The sequence below is a fragment of the Notolepis coatsorum genome, assembly GCF_963971535.1.
Source record: "Notolepis coatsorum genome assembly, chromosome: 19".
NCBI classification, from domain to species: domain Eukaryota; kingdom Metazoa; phylum Chordata; class Actinopteri; order Aulopiformes; family Paralepididae; genus Notolepis; species Notolepis coatsorum.
The window spans coordinates 70,578,314-70,604,438 of record NC_140183.1 but is presented as its reverse complement, the minus strand read 5'-3'; the positions used below and the strand labels follow the sequence as shown (position 1 = coordinate 70,604,438).

General features: G+C 43.2%; 1 protein-coding gene across 1 annotated transcript in view; it reads left to right on the top strand.

Annotated features, from left to right (window-relative positions):
• Positions 1 to 26,125, top strand: part of cdkal1 (CDK5 regulatory subunit associated protein 1-like 1) — a 773,897-nt gene that overhangs the window by 12,336 nt on the left and 735,436 nt on the right. The window contains exon 3 of the mRNA XM_084335967.1: positions 14,867 to 14,979. Within this exon, the coding sequence (XP_084192093.1) occupies positions 14,867 to 14,979 (113 nt within the window). The remainder of the gene's footprint in view (positions 1 to 14,866; positions 14,980 to 26,125) is intronic.

Genomic DNA, 26,125 nt, shown 5'->3' with positions numbered 1-26,125 from the left:
TGTTAGCTACATGCCAATGTGAATGGCATTCTCCATGTATATAGTTAGCATCGAGGCTATTAACGTTAAAGCTAGTAGAAATGGATGAACATTTTATTTAACAGAATGGGTACAATACGGCTCAATACACACAATTGTTAAGGGTATGCAGACTGTTGTAGTTTTGGACTGGGCTCCTTATAACAATAACTTGACAACACGTTGGTAGCCGCAGCTACTTGGGACAGCTCTGCTGTAAACACTGGAAATAACCGTCCATGTTACACATGAATAAGCAATCTGAGGAGGACAGCGAATTATATTAATTATAGCGTGATATTGCAAGTGACTCCCAGAAATAGTTCTGATGTTTGGACTAATGGACGGAGTCGAGGTCCAGCCAGGGGAGAATTTGGCGTCAGTCTCTACTGCGCATGGGCATTGGGCAGAACGGCTCCGTATCCGGCTCACGCAAATTACATGGCACCATTGTCGGCGAGTTTCCAAAACGAAAACACCCTTTCAGCGTTGCCACTAGAAAAACGTGTTTTCCTGCCAAAACTGCGTTTCTTTTTAACTTGGACATGCAAACGTAATCATTCGAAAATAGAACGTTGCTGTTTTACACCAGTGTAACCATGGCCTTAATACTTCGATGATCTGGTCTTCCTGTTTTTGAGGCTCACCAATGGTTTACATCTTGTGTTGAACCCTCTCTATTCACTCGGATGAAGTCTTCTCTTGATTGTTGTTTTGACACCTCCTGGAGAGTGTTCTTGATCTGGCCAACTGTTGTGAAGGGGTCTGGGCCTTTTGGTGTTGCTGAGCTCACCAGTGCGTTCTTTTTAGAATGTACCAAGCATTAGGCCACACCTAATGTTTTTGCTATCTCTCTGATGGGTTTGTTTTGATTTTTCAGCCTAATGATTGCTTGCTTCACTGATAGTGACAGCTCTTTGGACCTCATTATGGAGAGGTGACAGCAACAGATTCCAAATGCAAATACCACACTTGAAATTTACTCTGGACCTTTTATCTGCTCCTTGTAAATTAAATAATGAAGGAAGAACACACACCTGGTCATGGAACAGCTGAGCAGCCAATTGTCCAATTACTTTTCGTTCCTTAACTCATTCAGCGCTAGAGGGCTGTTGTTACTGTTGAAATGCCATCGCTTTAAAGTATACGAATACGTGGCGGTGTTTGCAGGGCTCAAACTATATTATATATCATAGCTATGGATATAATACTATTGCCCATTTGACATAGAGTATCTATCGTTCAATTTGTGAAAAAGATTTTTTTTTCATCTATACATTCCCGTTTTATACTGTGGTGAATATGAGTATAGTTTTAGAGTAATCCTGTCTAATACCAGAAAACGACGCTAAGCCGCGATGAGCATTCACACCACAAAAGTACGCACCAGGGTTCACTTGGAAGCGAACCAAGACCTACGTTTTCAGGCGGACCAGAGTTTGCTTTTTTGGTCCGCATCAGAGTTTGAATGAGCTTTCACACTACCCCAAACCAAGCGGACTATCCGAGGAAACAAATTCTGGTGCATTTAAAGCGGACCAAACAGCTCTGGTGTGAATGCGACCTAACACCAAAATAAACAAAAACAACAGGATAGGTAGCTTAAAAAAAAGAGTAAGGGGGTGAAGGGGGTGGGCTACTTGGGAGCAGCACCGTGTTGCACAAGTGTGAACGGGTGTGTTTTTAGATGGGTTTTGAAGAGGTTGATGGTGTCGGAGCCTTGGATGGAAGGGGAGAGGGAGTTCCACAGCCTGGGGGCAGCTACGGAGAAAGCTTGGTCTCCCAGTGTGGAAGGCCTGGTGCGGGGGATGGTGAGGAGGTCGGAGTTGGAGGAGCGGAGGCCGTGTGCTGGAGTGTAGGGGTGGAGTAGGTCGGTCAGGTAGGATGGAGCCAAACCCATGCAGTGATTTTTTTTTATAGGTAAGGAGGAGGATCTTGTAGGGGATTCGGTAGTTGACGGGGAGCCAGTGCAGTTTTTGCAGGGTGGGGGTGATGTGCTGCCAGGGTTTGGTGCGCGTGAGGACCCTCGCAGCTGAATTTTGGACATACTGCAAGCGATCCAGAACCTTCTTGGAGGCACCAAGAAGGATTCCGTTACAATAGTCAAGGCGGGAAGTGACGATGGCATGAATAAGTGTTTCCGCTGAGGTGTCGGAGAGTGAGGGGCGAAGGCGGGAAATGCATCTGAGGTGGAAGAAGGCGGACCTGGTGACAGACTTGACTTGACTTCCATTACAATAGTCAAGGCGTGAAGTGACAAAGACATGAATAAGTGTTTCCGCTGAGGTGTCGGACAGTGAGGGGTGAAGGTGGGAAATGCTTCTGAGGTGGAAGAAGGCGGACCTGGTGACAGACTTGACGTGTGGCTGAAACGAGAGGGTTGTGTCCAGTATTATGCCCAGGCTCCTTAACTCTGTGGAGGGTCAGATAGAGTAGCCGTCGATGGAAAGAACGTGGCGGTCGATATATACATATAGAAATGGTTGTAATTCCTACACCGTTCACCTGATTTGGATGTAAATACTCTCAAAATTAAAGCTGAAGGTCTGCACTTAAAGCACATGTGAATATTTAATTTAAAATTCATTGTGGTAGTGTACAGAGCCAAAACTATAAAAAATCTGTCAAGTTTAGAAATGGTTGCATAAAATCTTCATGCATAATGTTCCCTAACCTCACCTTATGAAACACTTTGACACATGCTGTCTTTATCACTAGTCTAATTTACACTTTGAAACATGCTGTCTTTATCACTAGTCTAACTTACACTTTGAAACATGCTGTCTTTATCACTAACCTAATTTACACTTTGAAACATGCTGTCTTTATCTCTAGTCTAACTTACACTTTGAAACATGCTGTCTTTATCACTAACCTAATTTACACTTTGAAACATGCTATCTTTATCACTAGTCTAACTTACACTTTGAAACATGCTGTCATTATCACTAACCTAATTTACACTTTGAAACATGCTGTCTTTATCACTAACCTAATTTACACTTTGACACATGCTGTCTTTATCACTAGCCTATCTTACACTTTGAAACATGCTGTCTTTATCACTAGTCTAACTTACACTTTGAAACATGCTGTCTTTATCACTAGTCTAACTTACACTTTGAAACATGCTGTCTTTATCACTAGTCTAATTTACACTTTGAAACATGCTGTCTTTATCACTAGTCTAACTTACACTTTGAAACATGCTGTCTTTATCACTAGCCTATCTTACACTTTGAAACATGCTGTCTTTATCACTAGTCTAATTTACACTTTGAAACATGCTGTCTTTATCACTAGTCTAACTTACACTTTGAAACATGCTATCTTTATCACTAGTCTAATTTACACTTTGAAACATGCTGTCATTATCACTAGTATTTTTTTTTTTTCAAGATTTATTTTTTGGCGTTTTATCGCTTTATTCCTACTGGGCAGTCCAGTAGATAGAGATAGAGGAGGAACGGGAGACAGAGTGGGGGGAAGACATTCGGCAAATAACGACTGGTTCGGGAATCGAACCCGGGTCGGCCGTGTCGCGGCTGAGCGCGCTATGTGGTTCGCCACTGGGGCGCCCCCATTATCACTAGTCTAACTTACACTTTGAAAAACATGCTGTCTTTATCACTACTAGTCATAATTTACACTTTGAAACATGCTGTCTTTATCACTAACCTAATTTACACTTTGAAACATGCTGTCTTTATCTCTAGTCTAACTTACACTTTGAAACATGCTGTCTTTATCACTAACCTAATTTACACTTTGAAACATGCTATCTTTATCACTAGTCTAACTTACACTTTGAAACATGCTGTCATTATCACTAACCTAATTTACACTTTGAAACATGCTGTCTTTATCACTAACCTAATTTACACTTTGACACATGCTGTCTTTATCACTAGCCTATCTTACACTTTGAAACATGCTGTCTTTATCACTAGTCTAACTTACACTTTGAAACATGCTGTCTTTATCACTAGTCTAACTTACACTTTGAAACATGCTGTCTTTATCACTAGTCTAATTTACACTTTGAAACATGCTGTCTTTATCACTAGTCTAACTTACACTTTGAAACATGCTGTCTTTATCACTAGCCTATCTTACACTTTGAAACATGCTGTCTTTATCACTAGTCTAATTTACACTTTGAAACATGCTGTCTTTATCACTAGTCTAACTTACACTTTGAAACATGCTATCTTTATCACTAGTCTAATTTACACTTTGAAACATGCTGTCATTATCACTAGTATTTTTTTTTTTTTCAAGATTTATTTTTTGGCGTTTTATCGCTTTATTCCTACTGGGCAGTCCAGTAGATAGAGATAGAGGAGGAACGGGAGACAGAGTGGGGGGAAGACATTCGGCAAATAACGACTGGTTCGGGAATCGAACCCGGGTCGGCCGTGTCGCGGCTGAGCGCGCTATGTGGTTCGCCACTGGGGCGCCCCCATTATCACTAGTCTAACTTACACTTTGAAAAACATGCTGTCTTTATCACTACTAGTCATAATTTACACTTTGAAACATGCTGTCTTTATCACTAGTCATAATTTACACTTTGAAACATGCTGTCTTTATCACTAGTCATAATTTACACTTTGAAACATGCTGTCTTTATCACTAGTCATAATTTACACTTTGAAACATGCTGTCTTTATCACTAACCTAATTTACACTTTGAAACATGCTGTCTTTATCACTACTACTAGTCATAATTTACACTTTGAAACATGCTGTCTTTATCACTAACCTAATTTACACTTTGCCATTTGATCACACGGGTGGCGCTGATGGTGCTGGAAACCTGACTGATCATAATCCAATCCATAATCTAAAATTGATTAGATTATATTCAAAATTATTGTCATTATACAGCACAAGTACAGTACAACGAAAATAAGTTTGGCATCCAACCAGAGTGCAAATGTAACAGTAAAGTGCAATAGTAATAAACAATGTACAGGGGATTAAACTGCGTATAAAGTATATAAATGAGTACTACTGAGTGTAGTGCTAATCAGATATATGTACAGAGTTGTAGTATTAATATGTACAGTGATACAGGTATAGACACTATGGTAGTAAGTCACACTGGCCAGCAGCGTAACTAGTAAGAGTAGGTAAGGTTTCCGTGGGTTTGGGGCAAACCTGAATACATCTACTCTACTCTACCCAGTACCCAGCCACCCCCAGGGGAAGGTTCTGAGTTCAGAGGTACATTCTCTGTTTCAGAACTGAGACCACTACCACAGAAAAAAGATAATCTGGGTATGAAAACATTCTATGGGTCCGCCAAATCATTGTTCATGGAGATGCTCCAGACTTTATACCTGATGACATCACACATTTGTGTCTTAACAAAGTCAAACAATATCTTGTATATGTTGTCCCTCTTGAAGCCCCTCCAGGACACCATGTTAGTATAGACTTTCTCTCTATCTGAGACTTGTCAGATTGACAGCATCTTGTTAGCGAGTAGAATCATGGCTTTGGTTTAACAAACCTTTATGATGATCTGATGTTGATGTTAGTTAGGCATTGTTTAGCTATCCTCCAATTGAACAACAATCACATCCCTGTGGAAGAGTAATAGTGCCATCTAGTGGCTGATTAGTGTAGCAACACAAAACATTCTGCACTAATTCTTCACAGTATTGCTGTATTGCTTCGGTTAAAACTGTTGTATATTTCCAGAGTTTTATTAGCTTGTTGCACCATACAGCATGGACCAAAACAAAGATACAACTTACAGCATGAACAGGAAGTACTAATTATCTGTTTACAAGCAGAGGTTGTATTTACTGATAGTGCCATCCAGTGGTAAGGTAAAAGTACTGTATTACAACACTCTCACTTAATTTTACAATGGCATTCAAGTCCCTTTAAATAATATTACAACACTCCCACTTAATTTTACAATGGCATTAAGTGCATTTAAATAATATTACAGAGCCTCCTTCATAAAAAGAAATGTCAAGAAAAAATATCTTTAAACAACAAAAACTTTTTCTTTAAGAAAAACTTTTTTTACAATGCTTTTACTGGAACTCTTTTTCACATATTTTCAGACTTGCTTTGACCAGGCAGCGTTCGGCGTTCACCTGTCAAGCACAAACAACTACTCTATTTAAATAGGAAAAAGTACAATCTCTCCCCTAAGGTACTCAAACTTCTGTTTAGTCAGTGGCTTGGTAAAGATGTCCGCTTTCATGTCATTTGTTGGACAATATTGCAGTTCTATTTGCCCATTCTGCACACATTCACGGATGTAGTGGTAGCGAATGTCTGTGTTTTGTCCTGGAGTGGTTCACGGGATTCTTCGCGATTGCGATGGCTCCTTGGTTGTCTTCCAGGATCACTGTGGACGTAGCCTCCACTCCGAGATCGCTCAGTAGTCGTCTCAGCCAGATACCTTCTTGAGCAGCTTGACTGAGTGCGATGTACTCAGCTTCTGCTGTTGAAAGTGCAACTGTTGCCTGTTTCTTGCTAAGCCAGCTCACCGCTCCTCCACACAGTAGAAAGATGTTGCCTGTTGTTGAGCGGCGGTCATCCTGATCACCAGCCCAGTCAGCATCTGAGAATCCAATCAAAGCTTCAGAGTCTGACTGCTCATACTTGAGAGCAAGGTTCATTGTCCCTTTCAAGTATAGAAGTATCCTCTTCACAGCAGTCAGATGTGAAGCATCTGGATTTGCATTGAACTTTGACACAGCACTCACTGCTTGAGCTATGTCTGGTCGTGTGGCCATTGCAGCATACAGCAGACTTCCTACCATTGACTGATAGGTATGTTGGTGCACTGGCTTACTGACACCATCACTTTTCCTCAATTTGACATTGCCATCAGCAGGAGTTGCTACATGATTTGCATTATCCATTCCATATTTCTGAAGTATGGTTTCAATGTACTGCTTCTGATGAAGAAATACACTGTTCTTATTTCGGATCACTGAGACGCCCAGGATATAGGAAAGCTCACCCATGTCTTTCATCTTGTAGCGCTCTTTGAGAGCCATTTTCAGCTTGTTCATGCTCTGTCGACTCCGTTATCAGAATGAGATCATCAACGTAAACTGCGAATATCTCAAGCTCTTGTCTTGATCTCACAAACACACAGGGGTCTGATGTGCTCTGTTTGAATCCAATTTCCATCATGAACTGTGTGAAAGCCTTGCTCCAGCAGCGAGGAGACTGCTTCAGTCCATATATCGATTTTTTCAGTTTGCATACCAGGTGTTCCTCCCCTGGTTTGATGTAGCCCTCTGGTTGCTCCATGTAGATTTCCTCTTCCAGGTGTCCATTAAGGAATGCAGTTACGACGTCCATCTGGTGCACCTGTAGATTGTTTTGAATAGCAAAGGACAGTAATGTACGAATAGAGCTGAATCGTACCACAGGTGAAAACGTTTCATCATAGTCAGCACCATACGACTGTGAGTAGCCCTTGGCGACGAGTCTGCATTTGTATCTCTCCACTCGTCCATCACTGTGATGCTTGACTTTGAACTAGGGCTGGGCGATATGGCCTCTAAATGATATCGCGATATTTCTTTTGCCATATCGCGATACACGATATATATCGCGATATTTTGACATTTCCTCTAAAGCACTTAAAAATGCTTGATTTAACCCTTTGATGCATACAGTCACGCCAATATGATGATTATAATAAGTCCCTGCAACATATGTTTGCATTATTAAACCATGAAGATGCTTTAAAAAATAATTTAATGAAAATGTACTAAGAGTAGTCTACTGACACTAATAAAACAAATTATTTACATCTAAGACCATTTATATAAAAACTCTTGGGTGCCTTTTTTTTGCACAGTACTGTGTTTTCTATCCATTTTAGCCAAACACACACACACATATATGTATATATATATATATATACACACACACACTATTGTGAGAAAATAATAATCACACACAAAGGTATAATGGCTTATAGCAGACTTAATGATTTTAGAATATTTCAGATAATGAAATTAAATGTTTATATCATCAACTATCCAGTTAGTATTTATACTGTCTGTAACGTTTGGCTACTTTAAATCATTGAATGTAGAGAGAGAGCGCGAGCGCGAGAGAGAGAGAGAGAGGGGGCGAGAATGAACAAGAGAGCCAGCCCCCCCCCCCTCGGGTTTTGTTCTAGGTTCGCGTTTTGATCGTCTAAGCTGCCGTAGGTGATGACGTCACACTCTAATGTAAACAGGAAGAGATGGAGATGGAGACACACGGAGATGGAAATTGGATGATATACAGAAATGAATAACCAATAAATATGAAGTTATGTTTAAACTTCTGTTGTCAAGCGTTATCAATATAACCCAGCCCCTTTCCTCACGAATGGAACTAGTCTTGTGGAGTCCGCTTTGACCGTTTTCCAGGGTTAGCAGCTATCGCTAGTTAGCTTAGAATAATCCTAATGGATACCTTGGTTAGCAGCAGTGATGCCACAGATTACTTGTAAAAGTAATCCGATTACTGATTACTGATTACTCCTTTAAAAAGTAATCCAAGTTACTTTACTGATTACTTGATTATCAGAGTAACTTAGTTACTTTGAAAGTAACTAGGTTACGAAGTCGTCGTCGTTCCCCCAACAGTTTTTTTAAAACGCTTTATTGAAAGTGCATAAATTGTTTTTAACTTGTTTCTCTGCACATAACGTAAATTGTTAAACTAGTGCTTCAGCTTCTGTACCATCAAGTATGGTAAAGCAACAGTCTATGATGCTCACAGCATTAGAGCAGCCAGCCAGTGGTTTTACAAAACCAGTGTATCCATTCACATCTAACAAATGCAGGCTGAACTATTCAATTATATCAACTGTAACTATTAAATTGTTTTTATAAATGTCTCTCTATAAACATACAATCAGTCTCTCTTTAACATGTAAATTAACTGTAAATCTGGCAAATAAGAGCTTTTGCTCTGCCACCATCAAATATACATTAATCAATAGGGAAAGAAACAATCTCTCTCTTTTGCTGTTTGGCTGGCCTCCGAGTCCTCCTGTACCTAGTCGAAGCGTCGTAGTGTTGTGATTCCAGATGCTTTCAATGCAATTGGATGTGCTGTTTTTAGCGGTAGACAGTATTTACGTTTAGGTCGCTTTCACATATAGTTTTGGTGGACTCGGTGCGGTTCTGGGGGTGAAGTTGAAACATCTGAACAATGTCACGCGGTCGAAAAGGGCGCTTGTCTATTGGACAGTGGAAATGTGTGTGTGGCTGCTGCGATCCCGTGTGTGCGCGCGCGCGTGTGTGTGTGTCTGTGTGTGTACTGCGGAGCCCTTCAGATCAGCGGAGCCGAGTTTTGATATGGCATTGATCCATTGTTCTATTGAAGCACATTACCACCATCCTCTCGCTAAACAACTTGTAGACCACGGTGTTTTTATGAGTGCCCACAAGTAGCTGTTTTAATAATATAATAAGCCGCGTGCCTCGGTAATAATAATAAGCCGCGTTTTTTCTTCCTGTAAGCGTTTTGGGGTGGAATTCTCAGACGAATGCAACGGAGCCCTGCTGTCACACGATTGGCGCATATGTCACATGACGTGCTGTGAAGACCCGCCCTACTCTGCCTCTGATTCGCAGACTGTGGATGGGGAATGTGATTGGGCCAAAGCAGAGTCACTCACAGACAGAGAGTCCAGTCACGCCGCGGGCCACATTCTTGTGTAACCCTTTCACTGCCACACCACGTCACTCCCAAATAAGAAAAACAGCTCAAAAATGTATTTTTGACTGTCGAAAACGAAATAAAATACTGCATTCCGCCTGCATTATGAATTTATGATGAGATAGTAACGAAATAGTAATGCACAGCCACTTGGACAAGTAACTGCAATCAGATTACTGGCTTTTAAAGATTAACGCGTTAGATTACTATTTTCGGGGAAAAGTAATCAGATTACAATAACGCGTTACTTAGTAACGCGTTACCGGCATCACTGGTTAGCAGCTACCGTTAGCTCATTGCTCGTGTCAATTAAATTGCATGTTATTAAAGGTCCGCGCTGGTCTGTCTAATGAAATTACAACCGCAACATTATATCGCACTGTACAGCCCTGACTACACTAACGTTAGCCTATAGCTCCGCCGTCCCTGCTAGTCGGGACCAGTACACTAACCTTAGCCTATAGCTCCGCCGTCCCTTCTCGAGGAAAGCACTGCGAGTGTCTCTCGGCCGCGGGCGGCGCCATATAAACTAATACTCGATGTTCGCGATATAGTACAGTACTACATCTCGGGTAGAACAATCCGCGATACATCGAGTATACTCGATATATCGCCCACCCCTACTTTGAACACCCATCTTGATCCTACTGCCTTTCTTTCTCTTGGTAAATCCACTAAGTCCCATGTCTCATTTTCAAGCAGCGACTCATATTCCAAATCAGCCGCCTCCTGCCGTTCCTTTGCATTAGGACTCACCATTGCTTCTTTCAGTGTGATTGGCTCTGTCACATGACACATAATTTGGCATGATGATCAACAGTCACTGTATCAGCAAAGTCATCATATCCATATCTCCTTGGAGCATTTCTGATTCTGCCGCTTGTTCTGACAGTGCTATCGACCTCATCATCTTGTGTTTCACACTCCTCTGTTTTAATGGTTATTTCGTTCTTCACTTCTCGTGTTTCACTCTCACCCGTTTTAATCGTCATCTCGCTCTTTACTTCCTGTTTACAGTTGAAGTTTGATTCATCAAAGATGACATCACGACGGATTAGAATTCTCCTTTTCTCTTCATCATACAGGCGATAACCCTTGGCATTGTTTGCGTATCCCACAAAACTAAGCTTCACAGCCTTTTTGTCCAGTTTCCTTCTCTCTGAATCTGGGATATGTGCATAAGCAACACAGCCAAACACCTTCATGTGACTCATGTCAGGTTTTTTTCCACACCATCTCTCGTAGGGAGTCTCTTGCTTCAGGACAGATGTGGGCAGCCTGTTCTGTATGTAAGCTGCGGTGGCTACAGCCTCTGCCCAGTACATCTTCGGCAACTTAGCATGTGACAGCATGCTTCTAGCTGCTTCAACTAATGTCCCATTTTTCCTTTCTGCAACACCATTTTGCTGTGGTGAGTGAGGTACAGTCATTTCATGGTGGATGCCTTGAGCTTTCAAATATTCTTGAAACTCCTTTGATGTGTACTCGCCACCATTGTCTGTTCTCAGCCTCATGACGCTCTGCCCACACTGTTCTCAGCCTCATGACGCTCTGCCCACACTGTTCTCAGCCTCATGACGCTCTGCCCACACTGTTCTCAGCCTCATGACGCTCTGCCCACACTGTTCTCAGCCTCATGACGCTCTGCCCACACTCACAGGTCTGTTCTCAGCCTCATGACGCTCTGCCCACACTCACAGGTCTGTTCTCAGCCTCATGACGCTCTGCCCACACTCACAGGTCTGTTCTCAGCCTCATGACGCTCTGCCCACACTCACAGGTCTGTTCTCAGCCTCATGACGCTCTGCCCACACTCACAGGTCTGTTCTCAGCCTCATGACGCTCTGCCCACACTCACAGGTCTGTTCTCAGCCTCATGACGCTCTGCCCACACTCACAGGTCTGTTCTCAGCCTCATGACGCTCTGCCCACACTCACAGGTCTGTTCTCAGCCTCATGACGCTCTGCCCACACTCACAGGTCTGTTCTCAGCCTCATGACGCTCTGCCCACACTCACAGGTCTGTTCTCAGCCTCATGACGCTCTGCCCACACTCACAGGTCTGTTCTCAGCCTCATGACGCTCTGCCCACACTCACAGGTCTGTTCTCAGCCTCATGACGCTCTGCCCACACTCACAACAAAACACACTTGGCTTTTAATTCAGAGGGAGCAAAGAAATTGCATTAAAGGGACACTTCGCTGATTTTCAACCATATTCCTCTGTTGTAAGGAGGACCTCTGATAATCGGTCATGAGTCTCATCAATGTGTTCCGTGTCTCGAGAACTCGGCCGCATCGGCACCATGAGAAACTCCTCCGAGTGATGTCACAGAGAGGAGAACAGACCTCTAGTGATCTGCAGACACTTTCCTCAACCATTTTCAACTGTAGTAGAAGCCCAACTCGAGAAGGGTTGAGGAAATAGTATTACAAACGCATGATTACCTGACTCCGACAGTTTGTGTGTTGAAATACATTGAAGTGAATTAATCATCAGCTCACTGAAATGCGTTCATAGTGATCTATGAAAATTAGGGATGTCCGATATTATCGGCCGATATCGGAAAAGATCGGTATCGGTTTTCCAATATTTATTTTATTTATTTTTTTTAAACATTTCTATAACATTTATTTACCCAGGCAAGCAAGTAAGAACACATTCTGATTTTATTTATTGTCAAAAGTATGCATAGAGAGATATGTAATGTTAATTACCTGAAATTATTACATTTTTTTGGGGGGGAAACCCTGCATATATCGGTATCGGTTGATATCGGTATCGGAAATTAAGAGTTGGACAATATCGGTATATCGGTATCGGTAAAAAAGCCAATATCGAGCATCCCTAATGAAAATAAAGATGAAGATGAAGTGAGCAAGGTGAATTATGGATGAAATGCTCTAAGACTACCAGCTCCCCTCCCTAACCCTGAGACTACCAGCTCCCTAACCCTGAGACTACCAGCTCCCCTCCCTAACCCTGAGACTACCAGCTCCCCTCCCTAACCCTGAGACTACCAGCTCCCTAACCCTGAGACTACCAGCTCCCTAACCCTGAGACTACCAGCTCCCCTCCCTAACCCTGAGACTACCAGCTCCCTAACCCTGAGACTACCAGCTCCCTAACCCTGAGACTACCAGCTCCCTAACCCTGAGACTACCAGCTCCCTAACCCTGACACTACCAGCTCCCTAACCATGAGACTACCAGCTCCTTAACCATGACACTACCAGCTCCCTAACCCTGAGACTACCAGCTCCCCTCCCTAACCCTGAGACTACCAGCTCCTTAACCCTGAGACTACCAGCTCCTTAACCCTGAGACTACCAGCTCCCTAACCCTGAGACTACCAGCTCCTTAACCCTGAGACTACCAGCTCCTTAACCCTGAGACTACCAGCTCCCTAACCCTGACACTACCAGCTCCCTAACCCTGAGACTACCAGCTCCTTAACCCTGAGACTACCAGCTCCCCTCCCTAACCCTGAGACTACCAGCTCCCTAACCCTGACACTACCAGCTCCTTAACCCTGAGACTACCAGCTCCCCTCCCTAACCCTGAGACTACCAGCTCCTTAACCCTGAGACTACCAGCTCCTTAACCCTGAGACTACCAGCTCCTTAACCCTGAGACTACCAGCTCCCTAACCCTGAGACTACCAGCTCCCTAACCCTGAGACTACCAGCTCCTTAACCCTGAGACTACCAGCTCCTTAACCCTGAGACTACCAGCTCCCTAACCCTGAGACTACCAGCTCCCTAACCCTGAGACTACCAGCTCCCCTCCCTAACCCTGAGACTACCAGCTCCCTAACCCTGAGACTACCAGCTCCCTAACCCTGAGACTACCAGCTCCCTAACCCTGAGACTACCAGCTCCCTAACCCTGAGACTACCAGCTCCTTAACCCTGAGACTACCAGCTCCTTAACCCTGAGACTACCAGCTCCTTAACCCTGAGACTACCAGCTCCCTAACCCTGACACTACCAGCTCCCTAACCCTGAGACTACCAGCTCCCTAACCCTGAGACTACCAGCTCCCTAACCCTGAGACTACCAGCTCCCTAACCCTGAGACTACCAGCTCCTTAACCCTGAGACTACCAGCTCCTTAACCCTGAGACTACCAGCTCCCCTCCCTAACCCTGAGACTACCAGCTCCTTAACCCTGAGACTACCAGCTCCCTAACCCTGAGACTACCAGCTCCCCTCCCTAACCCTGAGACTACCAGCTCCCTAACCCTGAGACTACCAGCTCCCTAACCCTGAGACTACCAGCTCCTTAACCCTGACACTACCAGCTCCCTAACCCTGAGACTACCAGCTCCTTAACCCTGAGACTACCAGCTCCTTAACCCTGAGACTACCAGCTCCCTAACCCTGACACTACCAGCTCCTTAACCCTGAGACTACCAGCTCCTTAACCCTGAGACTACCAGCTCCCTAACCCTGAGACTACCAGCTCCTTAACCCTGAGACTACCAGCTCCTTAACCCTGAGACTACCAGCTCCTTAACCCTGAGACTACCAGCTCCTTAACCCTGAGACTACCAGCTCCCTAACCCTGAGACTACCAGCTCCTTAACCCTGAGACTACCAGCTCCCTAACCCTGAGACTACCAGCTCCCTAACCCTGAGACTACCAGCTCCCTAACCCTGACACTACCAGCTCCCTAACCCTGACACTACCAGCTCCCTAACCCTGACACTACCAGCTCCCCTCCCTAACCCTGAGACTACCAGCTCCTTAACCCTGAGACTACCAGCTCCCCTCCCTAACCCTGAGACTACCAGCTCCCCTCCCTAACCCTGAGACTACCAGCTCCTTAACCCTGAGACTACCAGCTCCCCTCCCTAACCCTGAGACTACCAGCTCCCTAACCCTGAGACTACCAGCTCCCCTCCCTAACCCTGAGACTACCAGCTCCCTAACCCTGAGACTACCAGCTCCCTAACCCTGAGACTACCAGCTCCCTAACCCTGAGACTACCAGCTCCCTAACCCTGAGACTACCAGCTCCCTAACCCTGAGACTACCAGCTCCCTAACCCTGAGACTACCAGCTCCCCAAGGCTGTAGTTTGTGTTTTGTCATCTGGTAAGACAAGGGCCAAACATCCATTCATGTATGTGTCTCCTACAGTGTTATCCCTGGGACTCAGAAGATCTGGATGAAAACATGGGGCTGTTCCCATAACAACTCTGATGGAGAGTATATGGCTGGACAACTGGCTGCCAGCGGATACAAAATGACTGGTAAGAAACAAAGGGAGCGGTAGGAGGATGAATGAATGAATGAATGAATGAATGAATGAATGAATGAATGAATGAAAAACTTTATTTAACAGATTGCAGAATGGGTACAATACAGTACGGCTCAATACACACAATTGTTAAGGGGATGCAGACCTGAAAAAGACGTTTGTCTTGTTTCCATCAGGGTCCCCCATTTTCAATTCATATAGACATTTATGACATACACAACATACATGACATTTATGGCATAGGGACATATAGGTATTTAGTACTGATACATTTGTGACATAAACGGTATTCAAATATACAGTACTGTTACCCCTAGATCCTGACAGAGTATATACATATGATGGGGAGGGGACTGTACATTAGGAGGGGGTGGGAGGGAAATATCCATACGGCGGGGAGGGAATATATACATGCGGTGGGGAGGAGACTGTCTATTAGGAGGTGGTGGGGGTTTTGGGCATTTACGGTGGCCAGTTTCGAATTGCAGCCTACAGTAGGTGCTCTTTAAGAGCAGTTTTGAATGTGGGTAGGGATTCACATTCCTTTACAGCTTTGGGTAGGGCATTCCACATTGATGTGGCATAATTGCGAAACGTGTTTAGTCCCTTGTTTGAGCCGAATCTGGGTTTAACATGATTTGTTGAGCTATGAGCTATTTGTTGGATATGTAGTGATATTTCTGATGGCAATCGTCTGGCTGCATATGTATGGATATTTTACAGCTCTTGACACATTTAATTGTTGTACACACAACACGACTCACTGGTTTGAATGGGATGGTGTATGGATACATATTTGAAAGCTCAGACACATCTGAATCGTTATACATGCTTCGCTTTTTATCCAATATGATTGTTAGGTTCGAATGGATGAAGGGAGGGAGGGTACTGTATGTCCTACTTTAGCCTGGCATCTGCCCTTTATCTTATATTAGAATCAGTGTATTTTAGCCTGGTATCTATCTGCCCATTATTGTAAGATAAGATAAGATACTCACTTATTGATCCCCTTGGGGGAATTCAGGCATCACAGCAGCATGGGGGGGGGGGGGGGGTACAGGTATGGGCATGGTAATAGTAGAAAGACATAAATACAGTAGGGATGCCCCGATCACGTTTTTTGCCACCGATACCGATCACTGATCGTCGTGAGCCATATCGGCCAATACCGATCCGATACCGATCGTTTTTGATTAAAAAAATAAAATAATTTTATATAATTTTTTTTAATAAAATATATATATTATATAATTAGACTTGTACTTGTATTATCTGCGAGACATCGCCACCACGCAACAAGCTCCACTGTCTGTGTGTACTCTAGTAGCCTCCAGCTACGGCCAGGATTCTCCGGAGCTACAGCTGGAACCTATACTCGAGTAGCCTCGAGCTACGGCCAGGATTCTCCTGCGCTGCAGCTGGACCCTATTGGTATAACATTACTGTGGTCATATCACATTCAACATGCCCTCAGCTCGAATACGCGTCGAATCAGTGTTATAAGACATTGATATCAGGAGCTATCTGTAGCTACTGCTAGCCGGATATATAACGTTAATATTTAGTATATTTTAGTTCAATGGGACATTTCGTTTTGAACAGTGAACTAACTTGCGCTAACGTGAGCTAACAGAGCTATCATACACGTCTCTACTAGACTATTGCTGGAGCATTTGTTGATATCATGAGCTATCAGTAGCTAGCCGGCTAGATACCGTTCGGTTAGACAATGCCTCATCATGTATTAAACTAAAAGTGAATAGTTGACTGGGTCATTTTGTAACGGTAGCTAACATTAGCTCATGGAGGTCCCGTCCCAATAGACTAGACTAGACCCGTGTTTAGACCCGAGGGTCTGGACTCGAGAGCAGACGCGCAGCACTGTGTGTAGCTCCCGGTGTGATCGGTTTTGACGATCAGCGAAAATAAAGCATTATCACCGATCGCATATTTATACTGATTATCGGCCGATAACGATCGGTGGCCGATCGATCGGGGCATCCCTAAAATACAGGCAATACAAATTATAGTACAGTAGAAAATTAAATATAGGCAGTGTAAACAGTATAATTAACTCTGAATATACACACATAAGCAAGTAAGCAGTGTAATCAAAGGTGCAGATGAGGGTCTGTCTGTATGCCCTATCGGTTATATTATACATTACAATAAATATGGTTACAATAAACTAGAATCGAAATATATACTATGAGTAAGTAAATATTAGTATCAGTGTATTCAGCCTGCTATCTATCTGCCCATTATCTGATATTAGTATCAATTCAATTCAATAAAAAAAGTTATTAGTCCCGCAAGGGCAATTTAGAGCATGATACGGCAAACAGCTGCATTTCTACACATTCAAGACAAAACAGGGACAAGAGACATACATGACACTTCAAAGCACACAAGACATGACACTGCCAGAGCGGGATCCCTACATTGTTGATCTGTCAAGTCCAATAAATAAATAGATTTGGTCAGTACAAAAAAAGTGCACTTTCGTCAACATTTTTAAAATCAAGGGGTCAAAGGGTGCATGTTAGTAAACTGACATCAGTATCAGTGTATTTTAGCCTGGTATCTATCTGCCCATTATCTGATATTAGTATCTGTGTATTCAGCCTGGTATCTTATCTGCCCGTTATCTGATATTAGTATCAGTGTATTCAGCCTGGTATCTATCTGCCCGTTATCTGATATTAGTATCAGTGTATTTTAGCCTGGTTATTAGTGACTAATACTAATAACCATGTAAAGGCTTGATCCGATCATTTCTCTCTGGTTGGGATAAATATATATTCTTCCTGCACATGTTTGCCCCACGTGGGGGTAACATCTAAGCTCCTTGACGTCATGAAGGACATGAATAAGTTCAGTTCAGTTCAGTTCAGAGTTTTTATTTGCCACATGGAATCATACAATCAGAGTTTTTTCATTACACAATCATAAATATCATTTCATGGACAAAAGGAGCAGGAAGAAGAATAAATCTTATAGTTACCTGCCCCTTATTCCTAAACTAAACAAGTATTTACTTAATGGTCGGCGTACAACCTAATTTACACAAATAATAATTTATACCATTATACAAGAAACACACAATCCACAGTTAAACAAGAAAAAATTAAATAATAATAATAATAATAAAGAATAAAAGAAAGAGAAAAAAAAAGATCTCACTATTCAGATCACATTTGATTTTCATACTGACTAAATATATTTTTTTTATAATTTCTTTTGAATTGATAAACACTATTACATCCCTTAAGCTCGCTATGGAGAGAATTCCACAACTTTACACCAATAACTGAAGGACACATCTGTTTAAGTGTGGTACGTGCAAACTGATGTTTAAAATTGTATTTTCTCCTACTAAACTCACTTTCTAAATGAAAAAGATTTAGTAGTTTTTCTGGCAGTGTTTTATTTCTTGCCCTAAACATAATTAACATTGTTTGAAACTTAACCATATCTTCAAGTTTAATTATTCTAGATTTAATAAATAATGTATTTGTGTGTTCTCGATAACTCACTTTATGTGTGATTCTTACAGCCCTCTTCTGTAGTATATATAATGGTTTTATATTGGTCCCATAAGTATTCCCCCATACTTCAACACAATAACTGATATAAGGTGAGATGAGTGAACAGTAGAGTGTTCTCATTGCCTCATACTCAGTCTAACACATCCTTTACTTTATTCATAACAAAAATACTCTTGGACATCTTTTTTTTAACGTGTGCTATTTGCAATTTCCATGTTAATTTATCATCCATAATCACACCAAGAAAACGAAATTCAGTAACTCTCTCTATATCAACTCCATCTATGGTCAGTACTATATTTTCATCTAGTTTTCGATTGCCAAAAATCATAAATTTAGTTTTTTTCAGATTCAGTGATAGCTTATTTTCATCAAACCATTTCTTTAGCTTTGTCATTTCATACACAATATATTCAGCTAGTTCCTTTAAATAATTTCCAGAGCAAAAAAAAATTGGTATCATCAGCAAACAAGACAAACTGTAATAGTTTTGAAACATCACAAATATCATTAATATATAAAAGAAAGAGTTTGGGCCCCAAAACCGAACCTTGCGGTACCCCACATTAAATTTTCATGAGCTCAGATTTGACATCTGCTTTTGACATTTGACAAGTGTCCAAAACCAAGCCTTTTCGAGGCTTGGGAGTCCAGTGCACGTCTGAAAGGGGCTCACGTTGCACAACAGTTAGGATAATCAAACTGCGCTTCTTGTTGCTGGACTTGGGACACTAGATTGTGAAAACATTGTCATGCTGCCAAGCGCAGTGAGTGTTCTATCAAGAGGATTTATAAATTTTTTGATCCACTTTTTCTCCCCATTTTCTATTTTTCTCCCATCCCAATTTCGTATTTCCAATTCTTCCCTCCCCCGTCTTGAACGTTGCTAGACCATGCCTCCCACAGGTCGGCTGCAGTGAGGATAGAAGTCTTGCTCGAACTCTCAGTGGCGAGGAGTAACGTGTGGGAGGGTCATGCTGCCCCCGCTACTTCCTGATTCTGCTGTACAGGCGCACCAACCGACCTGTAGGAGTCGCTGTCCACAACGTCCAATCCCCACTCACCGGCTTTCCCACCCCTAACACTGCCAATTGTGTTAGTATGACGGCCGGCCAAGCCGGTAGCAGCGCCGAGAGCTGGGCTCGATACCAGCATCTCCTGCGTTAGTGGCGACGCCTTGCCCACTGTGCCACTCAGCCGCCCCATCAAGAGGATTTTCTTAGTGGATCTTTGCATATCAATCTGTATCAGTTCATACTATTTTAGAGATATTTTAAGTTAAAATCTTCTTTTGATATGCAGGAATAGGTACAATGAGTGTACGGCTGGCTAGTAAAACCTTCACTACACCACAGACTGACTGCTGTCTCCTGCTGTGGTTTTGCATCTGATTTGCATGTTGCCCAGACACATATACTAGGTTAGACAACTCTCCTGTGACAGTTGGAGTGTGACTGTGTGTGTGTGTTTTAGCGTCTTACTGTCCCTAATTGTTTCCAGTCATAAATCTGCCCAGATATGTTTTTTATTTGGAGGTCAAGCTGTTTCTTTGTCTCTCCATATGTGTGTATTTGAATAGATTGTGTGTGTGTGTGTGTATCATTGTCTGTCTGTGTGAGTGTTGTGTCTATCTGTCGTGTGTGTGTGTGGTAGGGATGGGCAAAACCCAATAGTCACTGGGAACAATTTTATTACAATTTAGTAATTGTCTTACTAATTTCATTCATCATTGATTACCAAGTCATTGATTACTAATCGAACCCCCCCCCCCCCACCCACGTTAACATATGATCTTGTTTTTTTTACTTAATAGTGAATGTGAGATAATCAAACAAGCAAGCTAGCTGGCTGCTGTCACTGCTAACAGCTAGACATTTGGGAGTCACAGCATTAGTTCCGAAAATCACTGATGCTTGAAATGTGTGAGCTTAGTGAAACAACATGCAAACGTACAAAACGTTGCTACCGCGTTCATTCAGGCATTGGGCTGATAAAACGTCATATCACGTCGTGGGCACTGAAAGTGTTAATAATAATTAAGGTATGATGTGCTATACTCGCATTACAATCGTATTATTGCTGTGCATGTAAACATGGACAGTGTAACTGTGGGGCAGGACTCAGTTTTGTTTTCTAATTTCTGTGACATCTTTTCCACTTGAAAGTCAGGTTGACATTGTGTGTGTGTGTGACGTGCGTGTGTGTGTGTGTGTGTGCGTGCGCATGTTAATGTGTATCTTCAGTCTACCTGGGGCAGAACCCCATTTGTTTTAAAAATTTTGCAGGCAGACATCTTTTCCACTTAAAAGTCAAGTTGACATGGTGTGTGTGTGTGACGTGCGTGTGTGTGTGTGTGTGTGTGTGCGCGCGCACGCGTGTGTTTATATAATAGGCAGGAGTCCTATTTGTTCCAGAACATCGTTTGTTTTGAATTTTTTTGTGGCCAGTGATCTTTTACACTTGAAAGTCAAGTTGACATAGTGTGTGTGTTTTAAAAGTACATCTTCTTCTTGTGACCAGAGATCCTCTAAGTGTTCCAGGGGGCAGGTAGTTTCCATGTCTCTCTGTAGGCCTCTAACCTGCTGCTCTGCAGACCTGTAGGCCTCTAACCTGCTGCTCTACAGACCTGTAGGCCTCTAACCTGCTGCTCTGCAGACCTGTAGGCCTCTAACCTGCTGCTCTGCAGACCTGTAGGCCTCTAACCTGCTGCTCTACAGACCTGTAGGCCTCTAACCTGCTGCTCTGCAGACCTGTAGGCCTCTAACCTGCTGCTCTGCAGACCTGTAGGCCTCTAACCTGCTGCTCTACAGACCTGTAGGCCTCTAACCTGCTGCTCTGCAGACCTGTAGGCCTCTAACCTGCTGCTCTACAGACCTATAGGCCTCTAACCTGCTGCTCTGCAGACCTGTAGGCCTCTAACCTGCTGCTCTGCAGACCTGTAGGCCTCTAACCTGCTGCTCTGCAGACCTGTAGGCCTCTAACCTGCTGCTCTGCAGACCTGTAGGCCTCTAACCTGCTGCTCTACAGACCTGTAGGCCTCTAACCTGCTGCTCTGCTCTGCAGACCTGTAGGCCTCTAACCTGCTGCTCTGCAGACCGGTAGGCCTCTAACCTGCTGCTCTACAGACCTGTAGGCCTCTAACCTGCTGCTCTGCAGACCTGTAGGCCTCTAACCTGCTGCTCTGCAGACCTGTAGGCCTCTAACCTGCTGCTCTACAGACCTGTAGGCCTCTAACCTGCTGCTCTGCAGACCTGTAGGCCTCTAACCTGCTGCTCTACAGACCTGTAGGCCTCTAATATCTCAATAATGAGAATATATAAAAAGCAAGTATTTCACAATATTTGCACAGTTCTCTGACGTCAGGATATTTAGTGAGTAGTATTTAGTATTTTTGTGAAAAAATAAAAAAATTAATAAAATAAATTCCCTACCTACCCATGGCCTTAACTGACAACCAACAGGAACCAAACAAGTCATTTTGTTAGGCCTAACCTGCTCCGCTGCTCTATAGACCCAGGCACAAAATGAATCCACCATCCGTTCCCATCCGCATTCCTCATCTGGCTTTTCACCCGGCGTGCTCTTCCTCGTCCAGCAGAGAAGGGTCTGCAGCAGGAAACCACGCTCGTCTTCCAACACTTGATCTGGTGCTCAGAGTGTTTCCCCCTCTTGACGGCCCGACCTCCGCACCACCTTGTGCACAGGTGATGGACCAGCTGTAGGGGTTTGTTACCGTGGCATCTGATCCAGCAGCTTTCCAACAAGGTTTAGACGGCAGGACAAATACCGGGTCAGCTTTACTGTAGACTAGTGTTGTCACGATACTTGACTTTGATACGATACCTTGAAAAGTATCGATACTTCGATACCATTTCGATACCAAAAAAAAAATTATAATAATAATATATATATATATATTATTTTTTTTTAAAAACAAATTTAGCTTTTGTTTAGATATTTTTGACAACACTACTGTAGACAGGAGGATAAACACCAGGTCAGCTTTACTGTAGACAGCAGGACAAACACCAGGTCAGCTTTACTGTAGACAGCAGGACAAACACCAGGTCAGCTTTACTGTAGACAGCAGGACAAACACCAGGTCAGCTTTACTGTAGACAGCAGGACAAACACCAGGTCAGCTTTACTGTAGACAGCAGGACAAACACCAGGTCAGCTTTACAGCAGGACAAACACCAGGTCAGCTTTACAGCAGGACAAACACCAGGTCAGCTTTACTGTAGACAGCAGGACAAACACCAGGTCAGCTTTACTGTAGACAGCAGGACAAACACCAGGTCAGCTTTACTGTAGACAGCAGGACAAACACCAGGTCAGCTTTACAGCAGGACAAACACCAGGTCAGCTTTACAGCAGGACAAACACCAGGTCAGCTTTACTGTAGACAGCAGGACAAACACCAGGTCAGCTTTACTGTAGACAGCAGGACAAACACCAGGTCAGCTTTACTGTAGACAGCAGGACAAACACCAGGTCAGCTTTACTGTAGACTTGTGACGAGCAGCTTGTGAGGCGGGTCAGCCCTGGGTTAGTGTTTGACATCTGTCCACAAGTGATGTAACGATTCATCGTGCGCCGGCATAAACGTTAACGATGCGAGTGCACCGGTGGAATAAGTCCGCATCGGCTACAATTCAGGCTGAACTTGTGATGCATCTTGTTGTAGCGTCTTTGCATCGGTCAAAACCGATGCATTCATATAATTTCCTCTCATCCACTTCTGTCAGCAGTGCACTGTGACTGCACACAGCAGATACTATTGCTTCGCTACTACAGAAGGCGAGAGCCACGTCACAGTTATCAACAACAAACAGTGGAAGTCGAGGAGGAGACATGAATAGAATTGATCAACATGGCTAACGCTAGTAGCCTCTGGCTAACGCCAGTTAGCCGTTCAGCTAACGCTAAACTACAGTGTCTACCTAACTAACTAACGTGACTCTGCAACACCAGTTCCATTAGTGAGGAGGGGGGGGGGGGGGGTATATTGAAGACGCTTGACAACATTTTCAAAGATAACATCACATTTATTGGCAATTCGTTTCCTTATATCGCTTCCTCCAGGTTCAAACTGTGTTGTTGACTAAATGCAATCCTGCTCCGCTACGGAGAATCAGAACTCTCGCTCTCTCGCTCTCTCGCTCTCTCTCTCAGCTACGGAGCATCATAACGCTCAAACTAACTCTCTCTCTCTCTCTCTCTCTCTCTCTCTCTCTCTCTGTTCAATGATTTAAAGTGGCCAAACGTTACAATATAAATACTAATTGGATAGTTGATGATAAACATTTAATTTCATTATCTGAAATATTATAGAATCATTAAGTCTGCTATCCCTTTGTGTGTGATTATTATTGTCTCACAGTAGTGTAGTGTGTATACATTGTGTGTGTTTTTAGCTAAAGTGGATAGAAAACACAGTACTATGCAAACGTCTTCTTAGGCCCACAAGAGTTTTTATATAAATTGTCTTACAGTAGATTATTTTATTTTTAATAATAATATAAGCTGCATATAAGGAATACAACCAAATCCTCTGTCATACCATAAAATGTTTTCATTATTTTGCATCGTGTTGAATCGCATCGTATCACCCCGAATCGCATTATGTTGAATCAAATCGTATCGAATCGTATCGTATCTCAACGGGGTGAATCGTATCGCATCGCCCGGTGCTTCAAATGTATCGTTAATGTATCGTATCGTTGGCACCGTATCGAGATGCGTATCGCATCGGCCTCAGTGATGGAGATTAGGCTTGGGCGGTATGACGGTATTACGGTATACCAGGATATTTAGAAATCCCGACGGTATTGAAAACCAATACGTCAAAACGGAGTTTTGTTGTAGTGCACATACGCGCCAGCAGAGGGCGAGACCAGTCCTCACTAGTGGGGCGAGCCATGCAGAGCTGGTTGTCTACACACAGGAGGAGGAGGAGGAGGAGGAGGAGGAGGAGGAGGGGAACCCCGCTTCACTGGGTGAAATTAAATGAGACACGCTTACCGTTGCTGGTGCTGCGGGCTAACTGGCTATTCTGAGAGCTAACTGTTGTTGTGTATGATCACAACGGTGTTCACGCTTTACGGTAATGTTGCGACAGTGCTGTGAAAATACCGTAAAGCGTTGTGGTAACGAGAGTGTGTGTTGTTGTTGTGTGTAGGATGCTGCGGGCGAACTGCTACCATTCTGAGAGCTTAACGTTAGCACTAGCATGCTGCGGGCGAACTGCTACCATTCTGAGAGCTTAACGTTAGCACTAGCATGCTGCGGGCGAACTGCTACCATTCTGAGAGCTTAACGTTAGCACTAGCATGCTGCGGGAGAACTGCTACCATTCTGAGAGCTTAACGTTAGCACTAGCATGCTGCGGGCGAACTGCTACCATTCTGAGAGCTTAACGTTAGCACTAGCATGCTGCGGGAGAACTGCTACCATTCTGAGAGCTTAACGTTAGCACTAGCATGCTGCGGGAGAACTGCTACCATTCTGAGAGCTTAACGTTAGCACTAGCATGCTGCGGGAGAACTGCTACCATTCTGAGAGCTTAACGTTAGCACTAGCATGCTGCGGGAGAACTGCTACCATTCTGAGAGCTTAACGTTAGCACTAGCATGCTGCGGGCGAACTGGCCATCTCCGTGATTTGTTTACTTGGTAACACGGGTAAATATCGCGATATATTTTAATAATCGATATCGAATATCGAAATAAATAAAAAAATCGAAAAATCGTTTTTTTTACCTGCAACAGGGCAGTTTTAAAACCAGAGACAGTGGACAGACTTGTCTTTCTTGCCTGCAACTTAAAGTAATGGCTTTGCTTGTCCAAATGACAATACTGACCAAATTCAGATTTATTTTTCTCTTGTCCATTTATTTTGTTTGCTTTCTAATTTAAAATACATTTTGAAACCGTCTGTACACAGTAGGCTATGTGTGCTAGCAGAACTAGACTCCAGTCACGAGTCACAGTGCACATGTGCGGTGGTTTGTCCACCAAAAAAGCGCCAAAAGATCGAAAATAAACTTGCAGAGCCAGAACTGTTCAACTCCTCTGGAGCCACAGCCAGCAGAGAAGCCGGTTTACTTTAGCTTTTAAACCAGCTGCAGCCTGAGAACTGGAGTGTGAGGGGATGTAACACTAAAGATGGCGGCAATGACAAAGAATTGCTGCAAAATAAACATACATCTGTTGTTAAAAAAAGAAAAAAGATTTTTTTTTTTTTTTTTTTTATACTTATAACAATTCGTAATTATCGATATCGAGAAATAAAATAAAATTATCATATCGTTATCGCGATATGATTTTTTTCCATATCGCCCAGCCCTACCGTCATATACCATATACCGGGGTATTAGGTAATCAAGGTATAACGGTATGAAAAAAGTGATACCGCCCAAGCCTAATGGAGATGCACATCACTACTGTCCACAGCTCCCGGTCTCTCCTGTTATCTCCTTTGCTCCCTTTCTCTATGTCTCTCTCCTTCTCCCCCTGCTCTTTTTCTGTTCTCGCTCTCTGTATATCCCTCTCCCTCCTGTACTCTCTCTCTCTGTATATCCCTCTCCCT